We start from the raw sequence: 25,446 nt of genomic DNA, 5'->3' as shown, positions 1-25,446 counted from the left end.
TTTATGTCTCCTCCCTCTTGAACCTCCCTCCCACCTTCCAGCCCATCTCTGTACTTTCAAATAGTTCAGGGTCACTCTTACTATTCTTAGAATTTAGGTTTACCTGAACTATGACATTTTCAAAGACCCATCTTTCTTTCTCCATTAAAAACGTTAAAGTAAAAGTTACATTTCGGTTAAAAGAAAAGGGGGGGGGGTACAATATGAGATGGGAAGGCTGCAGAAGGTGGGACTCCCAAGAGATGCCAACATTTAGAGGTCAGTTAAGGACAGAGGATCCAGGGAAGGAGACTGAATGCCGTCCATTCTTCATTGAGTGCTGTGCGTGGCACAGAATAAAAAGTGTGTATGGCTCCCAAGTTTGTCATTTCAGCTGGAAGTTAGTCCCCTTTCTGGTCTCACTTAGAATATAGTACTTGTGTTATCTTTACGTGCTGATTCCATTTCCATCTTCTCTTCAAGGACAAGTGTTTATTTGCCACTGACCATAACTGTGTTTGAGAAAACTCTTTTTAGCAGGACTGCAGAATGTCTTTCCCTGGGGGCTCAGCACTTGGAAACAAACTCAGCAGCAGTTCAGCACAGGTCAAGAGTGTGTACCCATCACCATGAGGCCTAACCAGTGTTTTTATTTTAGAAAATAAATCCTTTGAGGCACATACATGTTTGTTACAGCATCTGCTGCTAATTTTTTTTTTTAATACTTCAGAAATATTTTTAAATTTCAAACTTTTTCCTCCTTTCCCTTCCTAAGGGATAAAAACTTACTTATGGAATTTTGAGGATTCTGAGGCAGTGTTAGTATGCCTCCGTTTTCCTTTTGGTAAGGAGTAGGGTCATTGTTTTGTGGTCTCAGGACACTTGAGTGACTCCAGGGCACAGTGAGACAGAAGACAGTTCTGGTAGTGTTCTTTAGGGCTGCGGAAGGACGGGGTCCCTGGGGACTTGGCCATACAGTTGGTTGATAAACCAGGTTTCCACTTGCAGGGCAGGATCTTTCATCTCTGGCAGAATGCAGTTACTGTGTACCCTGTTCGTCTTGTGTTTCACTTGAAAGTCACTTCTAAAATAGTTTCTGCACTTGCTTTTGGGGAATTTGTGACATCACATAAGAATTGTTTTCAAGAGACGCGGAGACCCACCTAACACAGGTGACCATTTTTCCAGTACTGGTTCTCTTATCCCTGATTGTAGGTGAGCTCGCCATTCGGGGAGGTATAGGAGAACAGAATGAAAAGCTCTGGAGTTTTACCAAGAAAGCCTCGCACATCCAGCTGGACAGGTGAGAGCTCGTGTCTCTTGGGCTTAAACTGCTTTTCTTTCTTTTTTTTCCTCTCTCTTCCTCTCTCTTTTTCCTTGTTAAAAATTATGATACAAGGAGATAGAGTATATTTTTCAAAGTTTCACTGCCCTTTACCAGTGTGAAATAGTCGAGATTGTAATCTTTGAAATAGAACTACTACAGATTTTCTTCATTCCTAATGTGTGTAAGAGAATCATTAAATTTTAAAAATTCTGGACATATCATTAAAACTGAGTCATAGCTCAGACTGCAAGGTCCTACTGTACAGCACAGGGAACTGTATTCAATATCCAGTGATGGACCATAATGGAAAAGAATATAAAAAAGAATGCATGTCATATGTATAAATGAATCACTTTGCCATACAGCAGAAATTAGTGCAATACTGTAGATCAGCTGTACTTCAATTAAAACAAAGAAACCTGAGTCACAACTCAGTAAACCAAATCTTTTAACATAAACTTGACAGTTGTGATCCTACCCCTTTTCATCCTCCACTGCCGTTAGCATCATTTACCAGCGGCTTTTGCACCCTTATAGCATGTGACTGATTGAAAATGCTCCTTGTTGGGATGCCCCTGGCAGTGCAGTGGTTAGGACTTCACTCTGTCATTGCTGAGGGCCTGGATTCAACCCCTGGTCGGGGAACTAAGATCCCAAAGCCACACGTTTCACCAAAAAATAAATAAGTGAAATGAAAAATAAAATATTCTTTGTTAATTTTTTAAAGATTAAGGTATAGTTGATTTACAGTGTTGTATGCGTTTTGGGTATACAACTTGTGCTGTGCTTCGCTGCTCAGTCAGACCTGACTCTTTGTGGCCCTGTGGACTGTAGCCCACCAGGCTTGCTCCTCTGTCCATGGGGATTCACCAGGCAAGGACACTGGAGTGTCATGCCCTCCTCCAGGGGATCTTCCCAACCCAGGGATCGAACCCAGGTCTCCCACAATGCAGGCAGATTCTTTACCGATTGAGCTTCCAGAGAAGCCCAATACAACATAGTGATAGGCAATTTTTAAAAGCTATACTCCTTTGTATTTTTAACTCTTGGTTAAAAGTCTTATAAGCATGAGCTTTCTTTCCTCAGCCTACCAGAAGTGCCTTTACTGGTCGACGTGCCTTGCTTATCTGCTCAGTTGGATGACTCAATTCTTAACATAGTGAAAGATCACATTTTTAAACATGGAACGGTAGCGTCTCGCCCACCGGTACAGATAGAAGAACTGATAGAGAAACCTGGAGGCATCATCGTACGGTGGTGTAAGGTATGTAATTCAGAACTGTAGACGTAGCTTCAGCATTATGAGTTTGAGTTTTGGGGGCCTTTGCAATTTTTTTTTATTAGTTATCTTTGACTATTTTCTTCTCTCCGTGAACAAAAATGCCTTTTGCTTCACAATTAAGGTCATAGGGAACTTGAACTGAACTAGCTGTTGCTTTGAGATAAACAGTTTTGAAGGTACTTTTTAAAATCTCTGTACCAAAACGTTTCCCATCACATGTTTCCTAAATGTAACTTGGTGAGTTGAGAATTGTTCCCGTTTCTATTTATTAGAAAAGTCAGAAGGTGTTAGTGAATGTTGGGTGTTGGATATTTTTCTGTTCAACATTGAACTAATACCTCTGAAATAAAAGTTCAAAAGTTTGTTTTTTCCCCCACACTCTCAGCATTACCAAGAATTTTGTGTATTAAGTCATATTAAGCATGTGATAAGTCATATTATGCATGTGAATTACCATATTTTAGATAAAAACCATGTCCAAGTGAGTCATAATATTTTGGCTGTTGACAAATACATCATTCAGAGGTGCGTGGTCAGCTTCTGGAAACTTTTCTTAGATGGGATTTTTACTTTTGTTATAAGATTTTTTTTTCTTATTTTTTGATTAATTTTTAATGTTTTTTCATTGTTTTTAATGAAATTTTAAAAATGAAGCCTTTGTACAGAAGAAAGACGTAGAGATGCTTTTGTTGGTTCAAAATAAAGACTCTTATTCTATTTCTATTTTTTTGCCTGTCAGTTCTTTTGCTATAAGTATTATTATTCATGCTTCCTTGCATACACATTTAAGATTTTTAAAGTATATACCTAGTTATAAAACTATGAGGTAGCATATTGGATCTATACTCTACCAGGAAATAATCAAACTCTTTCCAAAGTGATTGTCCCAGAGTGTCCTTCTACCAGTAGCGTATGCATTTCTCTTACTCTGCATCTTCACCAGTACTTGGCATTGTCAGACTTTATACTTTTGCCAGTATAGTACCTCACTGTGGGTTTTGATTGCATTTTCCATACTACAAGTTAGGCTGAATATCTTTATATATTTTCAGCTGCTTATATTTCTTATTCTGTAAAACACTTAATTGTGTCTTCTATGCATTTCCCTTGCTGGGTGCTTTGTCTTCTATTAATTTTACAGAGTCCTTTATATATTTCAGATATTACCTCTCTCTTAGTTACATGAATAATGTAGTTGTGAGATGCTTGTCTTTGAATTTTGACTGTCTGATCTTGGGCTTTATTGTGTAGGAAACACGTCATTACTTCAAAGGAAGCAGATCTATTCATATCATACCGGGGTTATAAAGCACAGGTTCAGGGACTTCTAGCAGTCCAGTGGTTAAGAATCCGCCTGCCAATGTAGGGGATGCAGATTCAATCCCTGGTCAGGGAACTAAGATCCCACATGCCAAGGGGCAACTAAATCCAAGTGCTGCAACAAAGACTCAGTGCAGCAAAAAAAAAAAAAAAAAAACCTCAAAAACAAAATAAAAACACATAGTTCAGTAAGGAAAAGAAGGGAAATAATGATGTCATAATTTCTGTGACCTTCCTGAGACCAACCCACATTCAGCGTGTGGCCTGTTTGCTCAGCCCCAAAGGCCCCCATTCAGAGTTCAGCTGTGATGCCGAGAGAAGTTGCTCTCTGACTTCTGCCTAACATAAAGCCTTTCCCCCGCAGGTGGATGATGACTTTACTGCCCAAGATTATAGGCTCCAGTTCCGTAAATGTTCTTCCAATCATTTTGAGGACGTATATGTAGGCTCTGAGACGGAATTCATTGTACTGCACATAGACCCCCACGTTGATTATCAGTTCAGAGTCTGCGCCCGAGGAGACGGCCGGCAGGAGTGGAGCCCGTGGAGCGTCCCCCAGATCGGTCATTCCACGCTGGTCCCGCATGGTACGCTGTTGCCCTCTTGCTCCTGAAGCTTACCTATGTATGAAGGCTCGTATTCTTTGCTAAAAGGCAGCACACTGACAACCCTGTTTCCTAAGGAGAGACCCTGAATTGATGGAGAATGACATGAGACACATCTTTTACTTCCTGCTCAAATTATTTCCTGTGAATTTTGATAAATTTTCGTTCATTCTTCTCTCAAGCATCCCCAAATGGGCTAACCAGGTGGTTAAAGTGGTAAAGAACCTGCTTGCCAGTGCAGGAGACACAGGAGATGTGGATTTGATCTCTGAGTTGGGAAGATCCCCTGTAGGAGGAAATGGCAACCCACTACAGTATTATTCTTGCCTGGAGAATCCCATGGACAGAGGGCTCTGGTGGGCTACAGTCCGTGGGTCGCAAAGAGTCAGACACGACTGAACATGCATGCACACAAGAGTCCCCAGATAGTGCCAGATTGAATTATAAACATCCCTAAAATCAAATAGTTTTAAATATTGCATTAGAAGACTACAATATTTAACCCAAACCTTCAGTGTATATCTTGGTAGAGGCATTTATTTATTTTTTAAAACTCTTATGCTTTGACATTGATCTCTCCTGTATTACTTTTTAAAAATATTTAGACTCATTTTTTAATTACTTCCTAGGTTGGAATAAGCTCAAACATGATTTTATTGAGTAGTAGGAGATAATGCTTGTTTGATCTTCCTTGCCACAAATGCGCAGGAAGACTCTAAAATCTTCTTTGTGATAATGTAGGATTAACCATGACACCCTATCACTGAATTTTTCCTTTTATTGAACTTGCCCATGACCCCTAAGTGTGGTGTCTTCCATTCCCAAGTTTTATTTGATATATCTGTGTTGAAGATTTTCCCCAAATGATTCTAACAATTTTTAATACCTTTTGCTTTTCAAAAAGAGTGGACAGCTGGCTTTGAGGGGTACAGCCTGAGCAGTCGAAGAAACATCGCGCTTCGCAACGATGCTGAGTCGTCCGGCGTGCTCTACTCCAGCGCGCCCACTTACTTCTGTGGGCAGACGTTGACGTTCAGGCAAGTGGACGTGAAAAGGTCTGATGCTCAGACCTTGGGCAGCAGCGGGAAGTACTCAGAGCATGCAGGAGCTTCTGATCTAAAGAGCCCTGAGTTTATGCCGTCATTTCTAGGCAGTATTACCTTGGAGCAATTTCCTTATTTCTCTGCTTCGCTTTTCTCATATGTAGTCATAGAGTTATTATGAAGCATGAAGTGAGATAAGGTGTGCCAAATGCCCTTCTTTGCTTGATAACATAGTGCATATTCGCTGTGTTTAGGTCTTCTTTCTTCCTGGTAGATAGAGGTAAACAGAATATCTCTATAAAGTCCATCTTAAAAAAAACCCATCTTAAAAATTCAGAGATCCCCAGTTTTTTTTTTCCTTCTTTGTGAATCCATAAGAACAGGTGTCAGTGAGAGACAGCCTAAGTAAACATACTGTGTATATAGATACGTATGGTATATATGTTTAGTCTCTGTAAAATAAAATGGAAAACAAGCCTCTCCTGCTGCCAATTAATTTTCTATTTCTTCACCCATTGCTCTCTGTCTTAGAAAAATTCCCTTTTCCTTGTTTCCATGTTGTCTGGGATACATTCTCTGTAGTCCTGTTTCTAAACAACTTTTCCTGAAAACCAAAGCCCAGTTTTGATTGAGGAAAGTCAACCTCGTCTGATGTTCACCAGACACACCTCAGTGTAGCAAACTCTCCTCTAGGTTTTAAGTTGTGAGAATCGTGGGATTTTATTGTGAATGCTTGTTCCGGGTTACTCTTGTTCTCAGTCTCTTGTTATATAAGGCATGGAGAGTATCTGAAAGTTTTCTCTAAGCTAATGTTGCCATGTTCTCCACCAACCAAGTCATTTGAACTTCAGCATGATCAGAATGCACTAGTTTATGCTTTGTCTCATTTTTGACACCTCCCCTTGCCCCTTACGTTACGATGAGAGAATGACTTAATAACCAGAAAAATACTGACAGAGAAGTAAGGCGTCTAGTACCTAACATCGACTTAGTTATTCCCCGGGTAATCAGTTTTCTGAACTAACAAATCTCTTCTCTGCTTATGTCCCTTGTTGATAGAGATACTCCCATTAGTGAGTCTTCTGAGAACAAGGGACTCCTGTGTAATGACAGGGCTTCCTGAGTTAATAGGTTCAGGCCAGATATCTCAGCTCAGAATAATAATCAGAGTAATACTGCAGTTTTAAGTTGCACTTATCATGTGCCAGGTGCTATTCTAAGCACTTCACTTACTGATTCTCATAACCCAATGAAATAGGTTTAGTTACCCATTTTATGGATGAAGATACTGAGGCACAGGGAGCCCAGTCACTTACCCAGGGTCACATAACTAGTAAATGGCAAAGCTTGGATTTGAACCCAGTCAGTCTGGGTCCCATGATTTTAACACCGGTCTGTATTGCTTCTTGGGCTTCCTTGTGGCAGGAAAATAATTCTCCTGCCAATGCAGGAGACTTGAGTTCAATTCCCTGGGTTGTGAAGATCCCCTGGAGAAGGAAATGGCTACCCACTCCAGTGTTCTTACCTGGGAAATCACATGGATAGATGAGCCTGGCAGGCTACAGTCCATGGGGTTGCAAAGAGTCAGACACGACTGAGCGACTAAACAACAAAGAGGAATATTGCTTTTTGTTAGTCTTTTTCATGCAAGAGTGTGGAAATGTGCAGTTTCTCTGTATCCTTAGCTCTCTTCCTTTCCCCTCATCTGTGACTTTTCTCCCTTGGTGATGGTGATCGTATGCTCTTCTACCTGTAACTTCTTCTTCTGTGAACCCAGGGGAACCCGGCTGATAGATGACCTACTTAGGTTTGTTTCTTGAGTCATTCAATAAATGTTTTTAGGTTACGACATTAGAAATTACACATTGATTTACACCCACCTACTTTCTGCAGCCTGTGGCCTGACACTTAGTTGGCCTTAATAACCCATTAGCTCCTCCCTCCTCCTCCAAAGGTGCTTGACTGGGCCCCTCTTGGCAGGTGATTAACTGACAGTTAAGCTCAGTATTACCTTAGTCAGACCTTTGCATTTTTGTCCTTTTTCCTTTGACTGTGGATTGAAAATGTTTTCTTTCCTTGTTTAAAGTAATGCCAGTCATGGGCCATGAAGGCAGAAGATATGAATGGTGTGTTTGTGTGGGGAGCACCATCATGTGTTTGGAAGGAGGGGGCAGGCAGATAGGCCTACTTGAATAAAGGTAAACTTTATCTGGTTTTTTAAGGACTTCATAGTCAGAGGGGTGATTATACTCCTGCAGGCCCTGTCCTGTGGCTCAACCCAATCTATGCTGACGTTTCTGAAATGCTTAGAGCTGCTGATGTCAAAGAAACCTGTTACTGGCCGGCTCTTAACAGTCTCTGCAGCCCAGTCTCAGGTGATGCCTGGGTGCCCTCCTTCCCGGCCACTCCCTGACTTCCTGTCTTAAATAGTCCTGCCTTCCCTTGTTTCTAAAATGTCCTGATTTTACTATTTTTTAAACCATATTTTTATTTTCTCTTCTCTACCACCTCCTTTCTTTAGCTTCCCTTAGTCTGATAAAATATTTGCTGATCTGTAAAGTGTTTAGAAATATCTCAGAATATCAGTTACTCAGACTTGAGCCCCGAGAATGTATTCTGTGGATTAGTAGGTTAATATTAAGTAAAGAATCTGGGATATTGAGAAATCTCATTTTTATAAGAGCATATCTGGGAAGAAGAAAATTTTCTTTGATGGTGAGACTTTTGTCTTAGTTCAGAAAATTATTTAATAATTCTTGGTTAAAAAAAAAAAAGAAAATTCTTGGTTACCTGTGAATAAAGGAACTTTGTAATCCTCATTTCTCCTATGATTATTGTCATAGTCAGTTTATGCACTGTTGTTGCAAATAGCCTTGCTTTGCCCAATGCCAAGGAAGCCCAGAGGGAGAGAAGTCTTCTGCTGTTGCTGTGAATGTTTGGTGAAGAGCTTAATTTTTTAAATTTTTATTTTCTGCAATTGTTATCTATAATGAGGGCATCCTAGGTGGCTCAGTGGTAAAAGAATCCACCTGCCCATTTAGGAGATGGGAATTTGATCCCTGGGTCAAGAAGATTCCCCTCAAGGAGGAAACAGCAACAAATATTCTTGCCTGGAAAATTCCATGGACAGAAGAGCCTGGCAGGCTACAGCCCATGTAGTGACAAAGAGTTGGATACTACTGAGTACATCTATAATGAGCTTTCTGAGCCTGGATAGTACTTGGAGAGGAGGTGGTAGTGTTATGCTTGTAAGTTCTCCTCCGTACCAGGCTTTTTCAGTTTGGAGGGAAGTGTGGCTCGAGTTGACCTTGGAGTGTGGGTATTGTTGCAGCACTTGACTGCATTGCCCTGTGAATAAGAGAGATTGATTTCGGTTCTGTCGTACATGTATATTTATTAAAAAATAAATAAAAACAGGGGCTTCCCTGGCAGTCCAGTGCTTAAGACTCTATGCTTCCACTGCAGGGGGCTCCAGTACATCCCTGATTGGGAAACTAAGATCCTGCATGCTGTGCTGTCGAAAACAAACAAAATATATGGAATTTAGAAAGACGATAATGGCGATCCTATATGCAAGGCAGCAAAAGAGACACAGATGTAAAGAACAGGCTTTTGGACTCTGTGGGAGAAGGTGAGGGTGGGATGATTTGAGAGAATAGCAATGAATATTAGCAATGGTGTATATTACCATATGTGAAATAGATGACAAGTGCAAGTTCAATGCATGAAGCAGGGCTCTCAAAACTGGTCTCTGGGACAACCCAGAGGGATGGGGTGGGGAGGGAGGTGGGAGGGAATTCAGGATGGGCGAACACATGTACACATGTAGCTGATTCATGTTAATACATGACTAAAACCACCACAATATTGTGAAGAAATTATCCTCCAGTTAAATAAATTAAAAAAAAATCTTCCTTTCTAACAGCCTTCCTTATCCTGGTAGCCTCGGAGGTTACTGTCTTCCTCTTTCCCCATGAGGAAATGAGAGCAGAGAGAGGCTGACTCATCAATATTTAAATCCTGGGCGTCTCACCCCAGTCTGTGTTCTTAACCACTGTGCTACCCTGCCTTTCACAAGTAACATGCCATGGTAAATCGAGTGGTAAATCAGCTGGCTATTTTTTATTGTTAACTTTTTTCTTTCAAGAATATAAAAAAATAAAGTTCCACTAGCACTTTCACAGGTCCTCCCCCAGGCAGCGGGGCCAGGATTTGGTAGCTGGTGCTGTAATTGACACCCTTGATTACATCCTTGCCCTGGGACTGTGTCAGTGGCGGCCGTCAATCAGTGGGACGGGGGGCGGGGGGAGAGTCATGTTCCATTACTTACTGTTGTGTAACAAGCCACCCCCAAACTTAAACAACTCTAGTCACTTATTTAGCTCAGGAAACTGCAATTCGCAGAGTATGGACAACTTGTCTCTGCTTGTGTGGAGTCAGCTGGGGTGGTTTGACCAAGGATGTTGGATCAACTTCCAAGACGACTTGTTGACATGGCTGGCAGATTGATTCTGGTTCTTGGGGCCTCTCTGTGGACCGCCTGTGCCTGCTCATAGCCTGCTGGCCAGGTTCCAAGAATAAGCATCCCAAGAGATAGGAAATAGAAACTGATAGCTTCTTACGGTTTGAGCCTGGAAACTAACATAGTGTCACTTCTACCATGTTTTGTTGTTCAACTGGTCACAGAGTCCAGATCCCAGGGAGGAAACTTAGATCTTGCTTTATTTATTTATATTTTTTGCTGTGCCTTGAAGCATGCGGGATCTTGGTTCCCCAACCAGGGATCAAACACGTGCCCACTGTCCACTCTTATCTACTAGACTGCCATGGAGATCCTTAGATCCTGCTTTTTTTGTTGTTGTTTTGGCTGCACCTTCCTTGACCAGCACTCAGACTCACCCCCGCAGTGGAAGTGCAGAGTCTTAACTGCTGGACCACCAGGGGAAGTCCCTAGACCCTACTTCTTGATGGAGGAAATATCAGTGAATTTGGGGGCTTTCTGTTAGAAATGCCATGGTTGGTAGCTGTTAGAAAGGGGTTTCTTGGAGTACGTAAATTTGGTTTAATGCTTGCCTTTGGTTGAACATGAGCATTACCTTTTCTGAATGAATTTAAGCTGGAGGAGATCTTTATTTTTCTGTACAAACTTGGTCTCTGTCATTGCCAGGTATATCTTCAATACTAATTACCACCTCTTCATAGCATTAAAAAAAAAACAAAAATCTCAGTCTAATATAATTTTATCTGGAAAAATCCCATCTGGGGATAATCTCTACTAGGATTAGGAAGTTAATTTGTTTTAACTATAGGGTCTTTGAAATCTTGTCAGTTTCTTCTTTTGTTGAGACAGTGCCCTGTCCTAGGAGAATACAGCTTTGCTGGTGTTTTTTGTTAGAGTGATCCCCTCTGGAGGCTAGTTCTTTCAGGGTGAAGCTTGTCTCTTATTACAGCTGCGGGGAATGTTGTCAGAAGTTTTCCCCACAAACCTTTTATTATAGACTTGGATGAGATAAGACAGGTGGTTCCTAAGTAGACTAAGGATTCTGTAGTTTTTAGTTTGTTTGTAGAGAGAGGATGACATGAAATCATGGAAGCATATCTGCTTTGGGATGTTCACAGGGAGTTATAACTATTCCTTACAGATAATCTGAGAAATATTTCTTATACTTTTTTCCTACCCATGTCTCTGTGTCTGAAACTGCTTTTCTAAAATGTAAGGACAGTTCTCCTGCTCACCTGAGGTCTTTCTGAATGATGCTGACCATTTCATTCAACTCTTATTGCACTCTGATGGTAGTTACAGTATTTGGTATTGTTGGGGATGCAAAGTTTAAAAAAAAGGAAAAATAAGAACCTTTGGCTAATAGGCAGTTTGCAAGTTAGTATAAGAGAGCTCCTGAGGAACTTCCCTGGCAATCCAGTGGTTAAGACTATGCACTTCCAATGCTTCCATTGTGGAGGGGCACGGGTTCGATCCCTGGTCAGGGAACTAAGATCCCACATGCCGTTCAGCGTGGCTAAAAATAAAGAAGCTGATAGCACCATAACATCATTAAAAAAATATGATTAGACAGTCAAACCTTAAAAAAAAAATCCTGAGTGCTGTGAAATATAGGGGAAGGGAAATTTACTTCTAGACGAGGGAATGGTGAAGGCTTTATCTCAGAGCTGGAAGGGCAGTTCAGGTAGGGAAATAAAGCAAGAACCAAAGATATGGAGGAGGAAAACTATGGAGAACAGGAAGTAATTAGTGTAAATGGGGTTAATGGAAACAGGTACACAGTCAGAAAGAACCCCGGAAAAGTGGGATATTCTTAGTTCTTAAGTATTTAATGAGTTAATGACTATAAATCCTCATGACATGCTCAGGAGGTAGAAATGTTTTATAGATGAGGAAACTGAGGTGTAAAAAGATCACACCACCTGCCTGAGGTTGTACAGATGCTTTTTTGGGGGGATCGTACCGTGAGGCGTGTGGGGTCTTAGTTCTCCGACCAGGGATGGAACCTGTGCCTCTTGCAGTGGAAGCGCGGAGTCCTAACCACTGGACCACGAGGGGCTTCCCTGTACAAGTTCTTATAGTTATCCCGAGATTCAGATCCTGGCAGTCCAGCCCCGTCGGTCTCTCTCTGCTTGGACCTAGAATGTGACAGGAAGCCATGGGAGGACATTGAGCAGATGAATGAGGTGCCCTGACATACATTTTACAAGTTGTTTTGACTGCAGGGTGGAAAGAAGTCTGGAAAGTGGTGAAGGCCAGGAGGAGACCAGTTAGGAGGCCGGAGAGGAGGGGCAACAATATTAGCAGAAATGAGGGGAAAAGCTGTGTTCAGCATTCGAGGATTAATCTTGGTGACAGCTCATGGTGACTTGGACCAGAAGTTAGTGATAAGTGGTCAGAATCCGGATTTATTTTGAAGGAAGCACTGACAGGATTTATTGACAAATTGGTTGTGGGGTATGAGAAAGGAGTCAAGTGTAACCTTGGGGTTTTCGGACTAAGTAACTTAGGGTAGAATTGTCAATTGTCATTTACTGAGGTAGGTGAGGCCTTTTGAGGAGTCTATTTCTGGGTGAATATCAGTTCTTTCACAAGTCAATTTCCTTATAAGACATTTAAGTGAAGATGTGGAGTGGACAGTGGATATACAAGTGTGGAGTTAAGTGGGGTCTTCCCCAGGCTGAAGATGCTAGTGAGAGGTTTTTTTTTTTTTTTTTTTTTTTGTCTGCACTGCACAGCATGTGGGATCTTCGTTCCCTGACCAAGGATCGAACCTGTACTCCCTGCATTGGAGGTGTGGGTCTTAACCACTGGACTGCCAAGCAAGTCCAACTTCAGAGGTTTTAACATGGTAGTTTAGTCGCTAAGTCATGTCCTTCTCTTGGCGACCCCGTGGACTGTAGTCTGCCAGGCTCCTCTGTCCATGGGATTTTCCAGGCAAGAGTACTGGAGTGGGGTGCCATTGCCTTCTCCCTACACGTGTAATTCTGAGTAGCAGCGTTGAAAGTAGACATCTTTGTCTTATTCCAGATCTAGGAATAAGATGCTAGTATGTTGCTAGCTGTAGGTTTTTTGTGGATACCCTCTATCAGGTTAAGGAAGTTTCCTTCTATTCTAACTTTGCTGAGAGCTTTATCTATAAATGGATGTTTAATTTTGTCATATTACTTTTATATACCTACTAAGACAATCATATGGTTTGTCTTCTGTTGATATGATGATAACGATGGATTTTTAAATATTGGATCAGAAGCCCTACTTGACCATGTGTTATTCTTTTGTATATATTGCTGTAAATTTATTTAGCTTTTATTTTTTGAGGATTTTTATATCTCTTTCCAGGAGAGATATCTGTCTCTTTTTTCTTATGATGTGTTTGGTATCAGGGTAATTGCCAGCCTCGTAGAGTGAGGTGGGAAATAATTCTTCCTCTTTTATTTCTCAGAACTGTCTGTGAGAATTGGTATTGTTTCTTAAATGTTTGATAGAATTCAACAGTGAATTCGCCATCCTAGAATTTTCTTTGTTGGAAGATTTTCAGTTTTTACAATAATAAGATAATCAGCTTTATTTTAAGAGAGGATAAAAGCTATTTTAGGATTTGTATAGTAGGGAATATGTTTCTGTATAAAAAAGTCCTTTTCTACCGTGACTTGATAAGACATCCCTTTTCTCCTTTTTTTTTCCTGACAAGTCAAGCTGTGCCATGACCCTCTTTGTTAGCATATGGCTTATTTGTTCCTTGGGCTAGTTTCCCGTTAGTGACACACAGCCCAGCTGGCTGTGTTCCTGGAAGAACTTGCAGTCTTCCCAGCAGTGTGTGAGGGTCCTGACTGATGTTGCTGCATCCTTGTCAGTATTAAGTGTTACTGTTTTAATGCGTAGCCATAGGCCATAATAATATTCTTCTTTTCTTTCTTATATTTATCATAAAGTTGGATACTTTTCATAATATATTTGGATATATTATGCAAACAGTGAATTTTTGGATCTTTGCTCCAGGTGTTCACTGTGGGAAGAAGGAAGTGCAAGGTTCTGAGGCTTTACCACTTAAATCCCAGTTAGCCAAAGTGCACAGTAACAGGTTTAGCCTTCTTTTTGCTGTCAGCCTTGCTTCTTTTTGTTCTGAACCATGTTCTTTTTCTCAGAATACTTTGAGAAAAATTATTGTCTGCAACTTTCTACATGATTTTATGCAATGGATGGCTTCCTGCTAATCTGTACATAAGTTGATTTTTTAAGTTAATTGTATCTCTGAGGTCACTGTACCCTGCCATAAATTATTTTATATGTCATTTTTCTTTTTTATGTACTTTTTATATTTAGATGATTTATAGGAGAGTTTTTTTTTTTAAATAGGACTTGTTTATGTGAGAGAACCACTCAAGTAGTTTTTTAGGATATAATGTCCTGATTACTTGTCTTGCAACTTAAAAATTCAAAAATGTTAGGAATCCCTGAAAGTCCAGTGGTTAGAACTCTGCTTTCACTTCTGGGGATCCGGATTCATCCCCTGGTTGTGGAACTAAGATCCTGCAAGCCGTGTGGCATGTGTCCCCTTGCTCCCCCCGAAAAAAATATTCAAAGATGTTAAATTTACACTCTATTTCTTAGTGAGCTATGAAAATAATTCTGGGTTTCAGGAAAATTAGCTCTTTATTTTCGTGGTTCATTTTATATTCAAAGAAATTTTTGTAAGCTTTTAATGGCATACTTGTGTTATTTATCAAATGCTGTTTTCATGTAGAATGTTTCTAGGAACAGTTTTGTGATTTATTCAAATTGAGAGTTTTTTGTTCCTCTCTTCCCAAGATATTTTTTTCTCACTGCTTTAAGTTTCTTTTTTTAAATTGGAAGGTTTAATAATAATTAAATAATTGGTTTACAATGTTGTGTTGGTTTCTGCCATACGTCAACATGAATCAGCCATGGGTATACCTATGTCCCCTCCCTCTTGACCCTCCCTCCCACCTCCCTCCCCATCCCACCCCTCTAGGTTGTCACAGAGCTTCCTGTGCTATGCACAAACTTCCTGCTTTGAGTTTTAACTCATACTTTATTTCAAGAAAATTTGAGTTAATTATTCATTTAAATAGTTTAATCACAGAAAAAAATGTAGATCTGAAATGAGCTGGCCAAACTCAAGTGAGAGTACAGTCCGCCAAAAGATACCAGTTGCAAGCTCAGGGGTCCCCAGGGCACATCCTCACTTCTAACTACATTCAGTTCACTTCAGTTCAGTCGCTCAGTCGTGTCCGACTCTTTGCGACCCCATGAATCGCAGCACACCAGGCCTCCCTGTCCATCACCAACTCCCAGAGTTCACTCAAACTCTTGCCCGTTGAGTCGGTGATGCCATCCAGCCATCTCTTCCTCTGTCCCCTTCTCCTCCTGCCCCCAATCCCTCCCAACATCAGGGTCTTTTCCAATGAATCAGCTCTTCGCATGAGGTGGCCAAAGTACTGGAGTTTCAGCTTCAGCATCAGTCCTTCCAATGAATACCCAGGACTGATCTCCTTTAGTATGGACTGGTTGGATCTCCTTGCAGTCCAAGGGACTCTCAAGAGTCTTCTCCAACACCACAGTTCAAAAGCATCAATTTTTTGGTGTTCCGCTTTCTTCACAGTCCAACTCTCACATCCATACATGACCACTGGAAAAACCATAGCCTTGACTAGATGGACCTTTGTTGGCAAAATAATGTCTCTGCTTTTTAATATGCTGTCTAGGTTGGTCATAACTTTCCTTCCAAGGAGTAGGCATCTTTTAATTTCATGGCTGCAGTCACAATCTGCAGTGGTTTTGGAGCCCCCCAAAATAAAGTCTGACACTGTTTCCACTGTTTCCCCATCTATTTGCCATGAAGTGATGGGACCAGATGCCATGATCTTAATTTTCTGAATGTTGAGCTTTAAACCAACTTTTTCACTCTCCTCTTTCACTTTCATCAAGAGGCTTTTTAGTTCCTCTTCACTTTCTGCCATAAGGGTGGTGTCATCTGCATATCTGAGGTTATTGATATTTCTCCCAGCTTTCTTGATTCCCCCTTGTGCTGCTTCCAGCCCAGCGTTTCTCATGATGTTCTCTGCATATAAGCTAAAGAAGCACAGTGACAATATACAGCCTTGATGTACTCCTTTTCCTATTTGGAACCAGTCTGTTGTTCCATGTCCAGTTCTAATTGTTGCTTCCTGATCTGCATACAGGTTTCTCAAGAGGCAGGTCAGGTGGTCTGGTATTCCCATCTCTTTCAGAATTTTCCACTACATAGCTGGCTACAAATTGCAAGGTTTCCATGCCCACGCTCAGGTTTTGTAATTTGCGGGCATGACTCACGGAACTCAGGAAAGCGCTTCACTTGTGATACAGTGTTAATACAGCAGGAGGATCACATCAGAGCCCCAGAGAGGGACTCAGCGGGCGAGGTGTGAGGGGTTCCAGACCGAAGCATACATGTCCGGGGAGCGAGACCTTTTGCAATAACAGTGCTCAGAGTATTACAAAGCAGGAATGCTCACTCAGCCTTTGGTGTCAAGAGTTTTTACTGGGATTTTATTGATTACAGGAGACGCAGGTTCAATCCCTGATTCGGGAAGTTCCCTGGAAAAGGAAATGGTAACCAACACAGTGTTCTTGCCTGGAAAGTCCCATGGACAGCAGAACCTGTCGGGGTATAGTCCACAGGTTTGCAAAGAGTCGGAGACAATTGAGCACTCACGCACACATACACACATCTGTGAGATTGGACTAACATCCCTTTGCTCAAAGCCTCAACCCTGTGATCATGTTTTTGATCTTTCTGGGGTGACTTGTTCCCATCCTGAGTCATCATGTTAGGACCAACTCTCTAGGGGCCCACCTGGAACACCTCATTAGCATGGTGGATCTGAGATGCCCACCATGAATTATAAAGACACACTCCTGTCACTTGGAACATTCTAGTGGTTTCAAGATTATCTCCAGGCATTATGGCAAGCCAAATTCTTCATTATGCAATACTAAAAAATTACTATCCTCCATCTATTAGTGATAATATTAGCATGTTTTGATTTTTTAGAGAAACAATATTAGAGACATTAAGGATAAAATTGAAGTATCTTGTGTTCCTCACATTCATTTCTCTCTCTCTATATATATATTATATATATATTTATCCATATAGTGTTTTGTGTGTTTTTGTTGTTTTGATTTTAAAAATTTTGTTTTTATTTATTTGATTGTCTGTGTCAGGTCTTAGTTGCAGCATGCAAACTCTTAGTTGTGGCATGTGGGATCTAGTTTCCTGACCAGGGATTGAACCTGGGTCCCCTGCATTGGGAGCAGAGAGTCATAGTCATTGGACCACCAAGGAAGTCCCTGATTTGTGTGTGTTTAAAATCTTTATAAACATGATTTTTCAGATTCACGGAAGAATTGCAAGAATAGTACAAAGAATCCCTGAATAGCCTTCACCCAGATTCCCCAATACTACATTTGCTTTATCATTTTCTTTTTTTTTCCCAAATCATTTTCAGTGGGTACTTCATAAAAAGAGATCATAAAAATCATAAAGTTAATGTTGATACACTGTTATCTAACCTACAGAGCTTACCAGATTTAGTTGTCCCAATTAACGTTCTTTGCGGAAAGGAAAAAGATCTTGGATCATGTGTGATATTCATTTGTCATGTCCCGTTAGTCTCATTTATTCATTTACTCTTGGTTGTGCTGGGTCCTTGTCGCTTCGAGCGGCCTTCCTCTCGTTGCAGAGAGCAGGGGCCCCTCCTGGCTTCGGTTCCCGGGCCTCTCATTGCGATGGCGCCTCTCGCTGCTGGGCACAGGCTCTGGGTGCCACGGGCTTTCGGCAGTTGTGGCTCTTGGGCCCCGAGGCGCAGGCGCCGCAGTCACGGCACGTGAGACCTTCTGGACCGTGGATCGCACCCATGTCCCCTGCACTGGCAGGCACGTTCTCTCTTTCCTTTTTTGAATTATTTATTCATTTTTGCCTGTGCTTGTTCTCCGTTGCTGTGGCACGCTTTCTCTGGTTGCGGGAAGCGGGGGCCGCTTTCACTGCGGTGCCTGCGCCCCTCGTTGCGGTGGCTTGTGGAGCGGAGCACAGGCTCTAGACTCGCGGGCTTCACAGTTGCAGCACGTGGGGTCAGCAGGCGTGGCGCAGGGGCTTAGCTGCTCAGAGGCGTGTGGAATCTTCCCATGCCAGGGATTGAACCCATGTCACCTGCGTTGGCAGGCGGATTCTTATGCACTGGGCCACCAGGGGAGTCTCTCTTTAGACTCTGTTAATCTGGAACAGTTTCTCTGTCTCTTGTCAATTTTATGATACTGGCTTTTTTTTTTTTTTTTTTTTGATACTGGCATTTTTTAAGAGCACAGGTCAGTTGTATTATAGACGATCCCTCATTTTGGGTTTTTCTGGTGTTTCCTAAATGTTAAGATTCAGGTTATGTATCTTTAGCAGGAACATTATAGAGGTAATGTTGTGTTCTTCTCAGTGCCTTGAATTCTTTTGGATATATGCCCAAGAGTGGGATTGCTGGATCATGTGGTGGCTCTATTTTTAGTTTGTGAGGAACCTCCATTCTGTTTTACAGAGTAGTTGGACCAACTTACATTCTCACCAACAGTGCTAGTACTTTATTTAGGATTTTTACATCTAGAGTCAGTCATCAGAGTTGTTGGCCTGAAGTTTTCTTTTCTTGCAGTGTCTTTCTCTGACTTTGATTTTAGGATAATTTTAACCTTATAAGTTTGGAAATGTTGACCAAAAAAAAAAAAAAAAAAGTTGCACAACATGAGAATTGCAAAGTAAGTTTTATTTGAGGCAAAATGAGGACTATAGCCTGGGAAACAGCGTTTCAGATAGCTCTGAGAAACTGCTCCAAAGAGGCAGCGGGGAAAGGTCAGTGTAGATGTGATTTTGGTGAAAGGGGAAAACATGCAATCAAGCACTGGTTTTTTTTGTGTGTTTTTTTTTTTTTTTGCAGAAGGTTTCTGCTAGTCAGGAAGAACAGTCATCACCGTAAAGGATTCTAGTGCTTTTCCAGACAAGAGGAGATACAAGAATTGGGCCCATAAAATCTGCTTCTGAAAATGTCTAACTGTCTGAGGACCTGTCCTGCCCGTTTGCCCCGGGCACAGCGCGCCTCATGCCTGCTCTCCTCCCGGAGCTGCTTCCCCAAGTGTTGAAAATCAGCAGCTGCAGAAGCACATGATTTAATTCCTTGTAGAGGTAGATGGCAACTGCCCTTGACAAGTGCCAGTTTGTAGCTGACAGAAGTATTCCCTCCTCTTTAGTGTTTTTGAAGACCTTAAGAAGGATTGTATTTATTCTTTAATGCTTTGGTAGAATTCGGCAGTGAGGCTACTTGGTCCGGGGCTGCTGTTTCCTGATAGTCTTGGTCCGTTTTTGATTACTGATCCAGTCTACTTTCTAATCATAAGTCTGTTCAGACCTGCTGTGTGTTTATGATTCATTCTTGGTAGGTTGTGTGTTTGTAGAAATTTGCCCGTTTCTTCTAAATTATCCAATTTCTTGGTATATTTTGTTCATGAGTTTCTTATAATCTGTTTAATTTCTATGGTATCAGCTGTAATATCTCCTCTTTCATTTCTGTCTTTATTTGTATCTTATCTTTCTTTATCTTAGTTAATCTAGCTGAATCTGTCAGCTTTGTCAATCATTTCAAAGAAACCGCTCTTAGTTTTGTTGATGTTTTCCTCTTGTTTTTCTACTCTCTATATTGTTTATTTCTGCTCTAATGTAATTATTTCCTTTCTTCTCCTAACTTTAGTCTTAATTTGTTCTTTTTTGTTCCTTGAGGTATAAATTGTTTTCTGATATTAAAATTTTTTTTTATTTACTTAACTTTTTTGAAAATTGGATTAAAAAAGAAAAGCTCTTTTTTGGTTGCCCCCACATGACATGTGTGGTGTTAGTACCCTGACCAGGGATCGAGCCCATGTCCCCTGCACTGGAAACGAGGGGCTTTAACCACTGAGCCAGCAGGAAAGTCCCTGATATCTTTCTAGATGTCTGTGTTTGTGTCTGTAAACTTTGCTCTTCAGTGCTTTTGCTGCATCCTATACATTTTGGTATTTTTGTTTTCATTTGTATCAGGACATTTTCTAGTTCTCTTTTTGATTTTGTCTTTGATCCATTGGCTGTTCAAAAGTTGGTTAATTTCCACATATTTGTGAGCTTTCTAGTTTCCCTCCTGCCATTAATTTATAGTTTCATTCCGTTGTGGTCAGAAAATAAACATGGTGTAATTTCAGTCTTCCTGAATTTGGTACACTTATTTTGTGACCTACCATGTGCTGTATCCTGGAGAACATTCCTTGTGTGCTTGAGAAGAATGTATATTCTACTTCTTTTGGGAGGAATGTCCATATCATTTATGGTGTTCAGATCCCCTACTCCTTATTGATCTGGATGTTCTATCCACTATTGAAGTAGAGTATTGAAATCTCCTTCTATTATTGTGTAACTGTTTTTCCCTTCAGTTCTGTAATTTTTTGATGCATATATTTAAGTGCTCTGATGTTGGGTGCGTATGTATTTGTAATTGTTCTATCTTTCTGGTAAATGGACTTCCCTGTTTGTGTGTGCAGTTTCTCAGTTAGAGCCTTGCTGGCTTTTCAGGAGCTGCTAATCTCTTGCTCCCTCTGGTGCCAGTTTCTGGTACTGCAAGTTTTGCAGCCGCAGGGTGCCTTCACTCTCTTGGACTCAGTGGCCCCCAGACATCCAGAGTATGCTGGCTCCCGACAAGGGAATGAGACAGATACCATTCCCTTGAGCTGTCCTGTGAAAAGATAGCACAGCAGAAGGAAGCCTCCCTCTTCTGCCTCCCTGCAGCACTGGCTGCTGGCTGCCACCCCTCACTTTTCTTTGGGCTTGGCAGCATTCAGGCATCCATGCTATGCCAGCTCCTTCGGTGCACCAAGTGAGGCATGACAGAAACCAGTCCTCTGGGAAGCCCTCCAAGGAGCTGGAATGCTGGATGCACACTCCACTCCTCTGTGTCTCTTCTGAAGGAAAAGTCAGGAGCTGGGCTGTTCTTGCCTGGTACCGAGCTATGGAAGCTTGGAAGAGGGGTTGGCATGAGGCAAGTGCAATTACTCTTCTCACCCAGTTCAGTGCAGCTGTTCTCAGCTTTGTGCTCCTTTGGGACTTTTTAACTGAATTCTGGAAATCTCCTAAAGATATTTTGGTCTGTGTATCATTTAGAAAGTGTGTGTCCCTGTGGTAGAATGAGTCCTAGGACTTAACTATGCTGTCGTATGGCTGGTGTCATTCTCCTCCTTCTTTATACTGCTGGTTTAGAACTGAAATGACTTCAGAAACCCACCCATGTGTTTATTATGGACTCGCATGTTTGCCACTTTACAAGGAAAGATATCTTGAGGCCACGCTGAGTATCAGTAAGCACATCTTCCCTTAAAAGCTACGTGCTGCCCCTTGCTCAGTTTTCTTTTTCTGTCCTTGAAAAGTCTAGCTTTCTGGAATGGAGAGAAAGATGTCCCTGGTCATCGGGATGTGGGTTGACCTTTATATCTCAGTACATGATGATGTATTGTTTTGAGACTTAAATGAAAAAGGAGATGCTTCAACTTACTATGTATGAAGTTCTCCAGCCAGAATATGTCCATAACCATATTATCGTCTGTTTTAAAAGAGGGATTAAAAAAAAAAAGGGATAATGTCTATTTTTAAATGCTTGGTAAACAGTAGTCATTGTAATGACTCTTCTATTAAAAGTTTAAGTGATGATCACATTCATTATAATGGCAAATATGAACATTTTCTACATGTCTAGAACCAGAACATGGAACAGAAATGTGCTGTCATAGCCATAAACAGGTAACGTGGACTCTGAAGTCAGAATGCCTGAGTTCGTGTCCTAGCTGCACCACTCAGCTTGGTGATCAGATCAGTTTATTTTCCCTTTTTTTTAAACCTTATTTTTTCTTTTGTGCCTGAGTTTACTCGTGTATAAACTGGGTATGATAATAACAGCGCCTACATCATGGATTGTTACATGAATTGAATGAGAAGATTTATGGATAAGATGTACAGACACAAAGTTTTCAGAACAGGACCTGGAATTTAAGAAGTGCTAGAAGGAAATGGCAACCCACTCCAGTACTCTTGCCTGGAAAATCCCATGGATGGAGGAGCCTGATAGGCTACAGTCCACAGGGCTGCAAAGAGTCGGACACAACTGAGCGACTTCACTTTTACTTTTCACTTTCAGATCATTGTTAGCTATTCTTAAGAGTAATCGTGATGAGATAGCTACTGTTAAGCTTAGCAACTAGTAGAGCTCACATTAAAAAAAATATTTAAAAGATTTTTCTGCCCCGTTGACAGAGTTGAAACTGTGGGACAACCAGACAGAAGAGACAGTATAGGAGTGTGTGCAGAAAAACAGAATGGATTTGACTCCCTGCAGAGGGATCAAGCAGTATGCATTAGTACAAATGGTAAGTAAGGAGGAAATAACTGCCGTTCTCTTTGAAATGTATGATTTACTATAATAAGATTTGAATCAGTCTCAGTATGACACGTTTATACAAGAAGATGAAAATTTAGGTCTTAATGACATAACTATGTGACTGCTTTTTACCAGGTATTATTCTATACCCTTTAAAAATAATACCTTGATCTTTAACACCTTTTTGAAGTGAGGAGTAGCATTATATCCGTTTTACAGTTGATGAAAGGGCTTCCTAAGTGGCTCGGTGGTAAAGAATCTGCCTGACAATGCAGGAGACGTGGGTTCGATGCCTGGGTTGGGAAGATCCCCTGGAGGCGGAAATGGCAGCCCACTCCAAGTATTCTTGCCTGGGAAATTCCATGGACAGAGAAGCCTGGTGGACCACCGTCCATGGGGTCACAAAGAGTTGGAAAGGAGCACGCACAACACACAGTAGATAAGGAGAGAGAAACTGTGGCTTAAGTAGCTGGCGTAAAATCACTTAGTCTGGAGGTCATTGAGCTGAGATGTTTTGCCAGGCGGTTTACTTCTGGATTCCGTGTGCCTAAGTCATCTGAAGTCAACATAGAGAAGATAAATTCAGCATAGGTTAGGGAAATGAGGAGAGTTTACATCTGTAGTGTTCTTTGGTCCTTACTTCACAGTGATCACACTTAAAGATCTACCAAGATGTATTAATATTTTATGGTGTGGGTCAAACAGTTGGTAGACAGGATCCGTATTTATTCCATATGAAACAGTCCTGCTGTTCCACAGGAAGTAGTTTTATAAGGGAGATGCTGTCCGCGTGGGAAACTCATGGTCTCTATTTTAAGAGTGGAGCCCTGGACCAGAAGCCTAAAACGTTATTAAAGCTTTAACTTTTCCTTCTGCCTGGGGCATGTGGGGGTTAGTGAACGTATTTAACTGCATTATCTTTGACCAGTTGGCATTCCAAAATGTTTTCTTTAATTAGGAAATTAGCTGTATTACCAATAATCTAGCATCTTGTTTACATTCTTAGTTGTTGCTCACATGTGAATGACTCTTTACCTTAACATTTTAGGTGCAGTTTTTGTAAATGGAAAAGAAATGACTAATCAGTTGCCCGCAGTTACTTCTGGGTCCACTGTCACATTTGACATTGAAGCTGTGACTCTGGGATCCACCAATAATAACGAAGGCGGAAACTTCAAGCTTCGAGTGACTATTAGCTCAAATAACAGAGAAGTGGTGTTTGATTGGTTACTCGATCAGTCTTGTGGTTCTCTTTACTTTGGATGCTCATTTTTCTATCCTGGGTGGAAAGTGTTGGTGTTCTAGGTTTTCCGATGATTGGCTTTGGGTATGCAGGGGTTTCACATAGCTTTCCTCTCAGCCCAGTTGTCATTGGTTTAAAGAATGGTTAGATTCATCTCTCAGTTAAGCCATTGGAAACAGAAATTATTTACAGAATTTCTTTTGGACTATCTCAGCAATAAGAGGCGTGAATATGGTGGACAAAACGATTGCAATGCAGTCCATTTTATTTTGTAGTATAGTGTTGATTGGAATATGACATCACCATAAAAATCAAATTGGCTTTTAAAGTATGAGGAGATACAGAAAGCCCTATGAAACCCTTCCACTGTACTTCTAAAGTTGGTTGTAAGAACAGAAAAATGCAGCATAACATCATTTTTTATTAAGTCTCCATCTTTTAAAGATCCAAGGCCATTTAAGACTTTAGGATGAAAAGTCAGGAATAGACCAGGTAGAATATGCCATAATGTGCGCTGTAACGTACACTCTCTTGTGTGTTCCCCACAGGAGTGTTGAATATGCTCTTCATCTTCAGGGATTCGTAAGCAGTATTGAATTTTATCTCATGTTCAGTAATCTTTAAGTCCCAAAAGTGTGAAAAGTTTTAAAAATTACTGAGCAAATGTCTACAGCAGGCAAAGTGTTTTCTTTTGTTCTTTCCTCGCAGTCCCATTCCCGATAGGTTTGAGGGGTTTTACAGGGTAAAACTACTTACAGAAGTAGTATGCACAGCAGTGTTATTAATAGCTATGTCCCATGTATGAAACATGCACCGGTGCACATCCAGCCTCAGTGACTTGCGTGTCGCTCTTGGTAGGGTCTGAGTTGCAGTCCAGTTCATGAATGGTCTTTTAGTGGACCAAACAAGTGTAGGCTAAATACTTGACCTATTTTTTGGGAAACAAATTTGTTTAAAATATTTATTTGAAGGACTTGGATATAAACATGATTATCTTAACTTGCTATTTACCAGCCTAAGATCTTTTCTCTTTAATGTGAATTTTTTTTTTTCCATTTTTAAGAGTAGAAAAGTGGAAAAGCAAGTTTGATATTTTTGTAAGATAATTTATTGGGGGATTCCAGTTCCCTATTAGACAATCATGACCTTTTCCCATTGCCTTTTTATATATAAGTAAGCTGTTCTTCACTTGTTTAGTGATTAAGAAGATGTGCTAGAATGTAGATGCCTCGTCCAGCTATCTGAAACAAAAATAAAAAAGTAAAAGGTATGTGTGTGTATTTTTTTTCTTTCATGAGATTTAATTAATTCAGATTTAATCTTTTAAGTAGAGGGAGAAAAGTCACCTTCACTTTTAAGTGTGTGTGTATATATATATATAATGGTAATAAATAAGCTATGTACACATATATAACATATATATTGGTAAGGCTGTACTCCTTCCAGAGGGTCTAAGGGAGAATCTTTTGAGCTTCTGGTGGCCACAGGCATTCCTTGGCTTATTATTGCGTAACTCCAGTCTCTGTCTGTCTTCCCATGGCCTTCTCCCTTGGGCTTTTTTTTCCAGCTGCCCTGTGAGGCTTGCAGGAGCTTAGTTCCACGACCAGGGATTGAGCCCAGGCCCGTGGCAGTGACAGCACCAAGGCCTAACCACT

General features: G+C 41.0%; 1 protein-coding gene and 1 non-coding gene across 2 annotated transcripts in view; both read left to right on the top strand.

Moving 5' to 3' along the window:
- Window positions 1–25,245, top strand: part of CRLF3 (cytokine receptor like factor 3) — a 41,593-nt gene extending 16,348 nt beyond the window's left edge. The window contains exons 3-8 of the mRNA XM_065910812.1: window positions 1,195–1,282; window positions 2,393–2,570; window positions 4,273–4,495; window positions 5,418–5,550; window positions 22,425–22,537; window positions 23,597–25,245. Of these exons, the coding sequence (XP_065766884.1) occupies window positions 1,195–1,282; window positions 2,393–2,570; window positions 4,273–4,495; window positions 5,418–5,550; window positions 22,425–22,537; window positions 23,597–23,853 (992 nt within the window). The 3' untranslated portion in view covers window positions 23,854–25,245. The remainder of the gene's footprint in view (window positions 1–1,194; window positions 1,283–2,392; window positions 2,571–4,272; window positions 4,496–5,417; window positions 5,551–22,424; window positions 22,538–23,596) is intronic.
- Window positions 9,726–9,855, top strand: LOC136150438 (small nucleolar RNA SNORA30/SNORA37 family). Its single transcript, XR_010659862.1, has one exon. It is a non-coding gene; the product is annotated as a small nucleolar RNA SNORA30/SNORA37 family (small nucleolar RNA).
- Window positions 25,246–25,446: the final 201 nt, after the last annotated feature.

Source organism: Muntiacus reevesi, chromosome 18 (genome assembly GCF_963930625.1).
Source record: "Muntiacus reevesi chromosome 18, mMunRee1.1, whole genome shotgun sequence".
In the NCBI taxonomy this organism is placed as follows: domain Eukaryota; kingdom Metazoa; phylum Chordata; class Mammalia; order Artiodactyla; family Cervidae; genus Muntiacus; species Muntiacus reevesi.
Note: the sequence above shows the minus strand (reverse complement) of the source record. Positions and strands in the feature narration are given on the sequence as shown.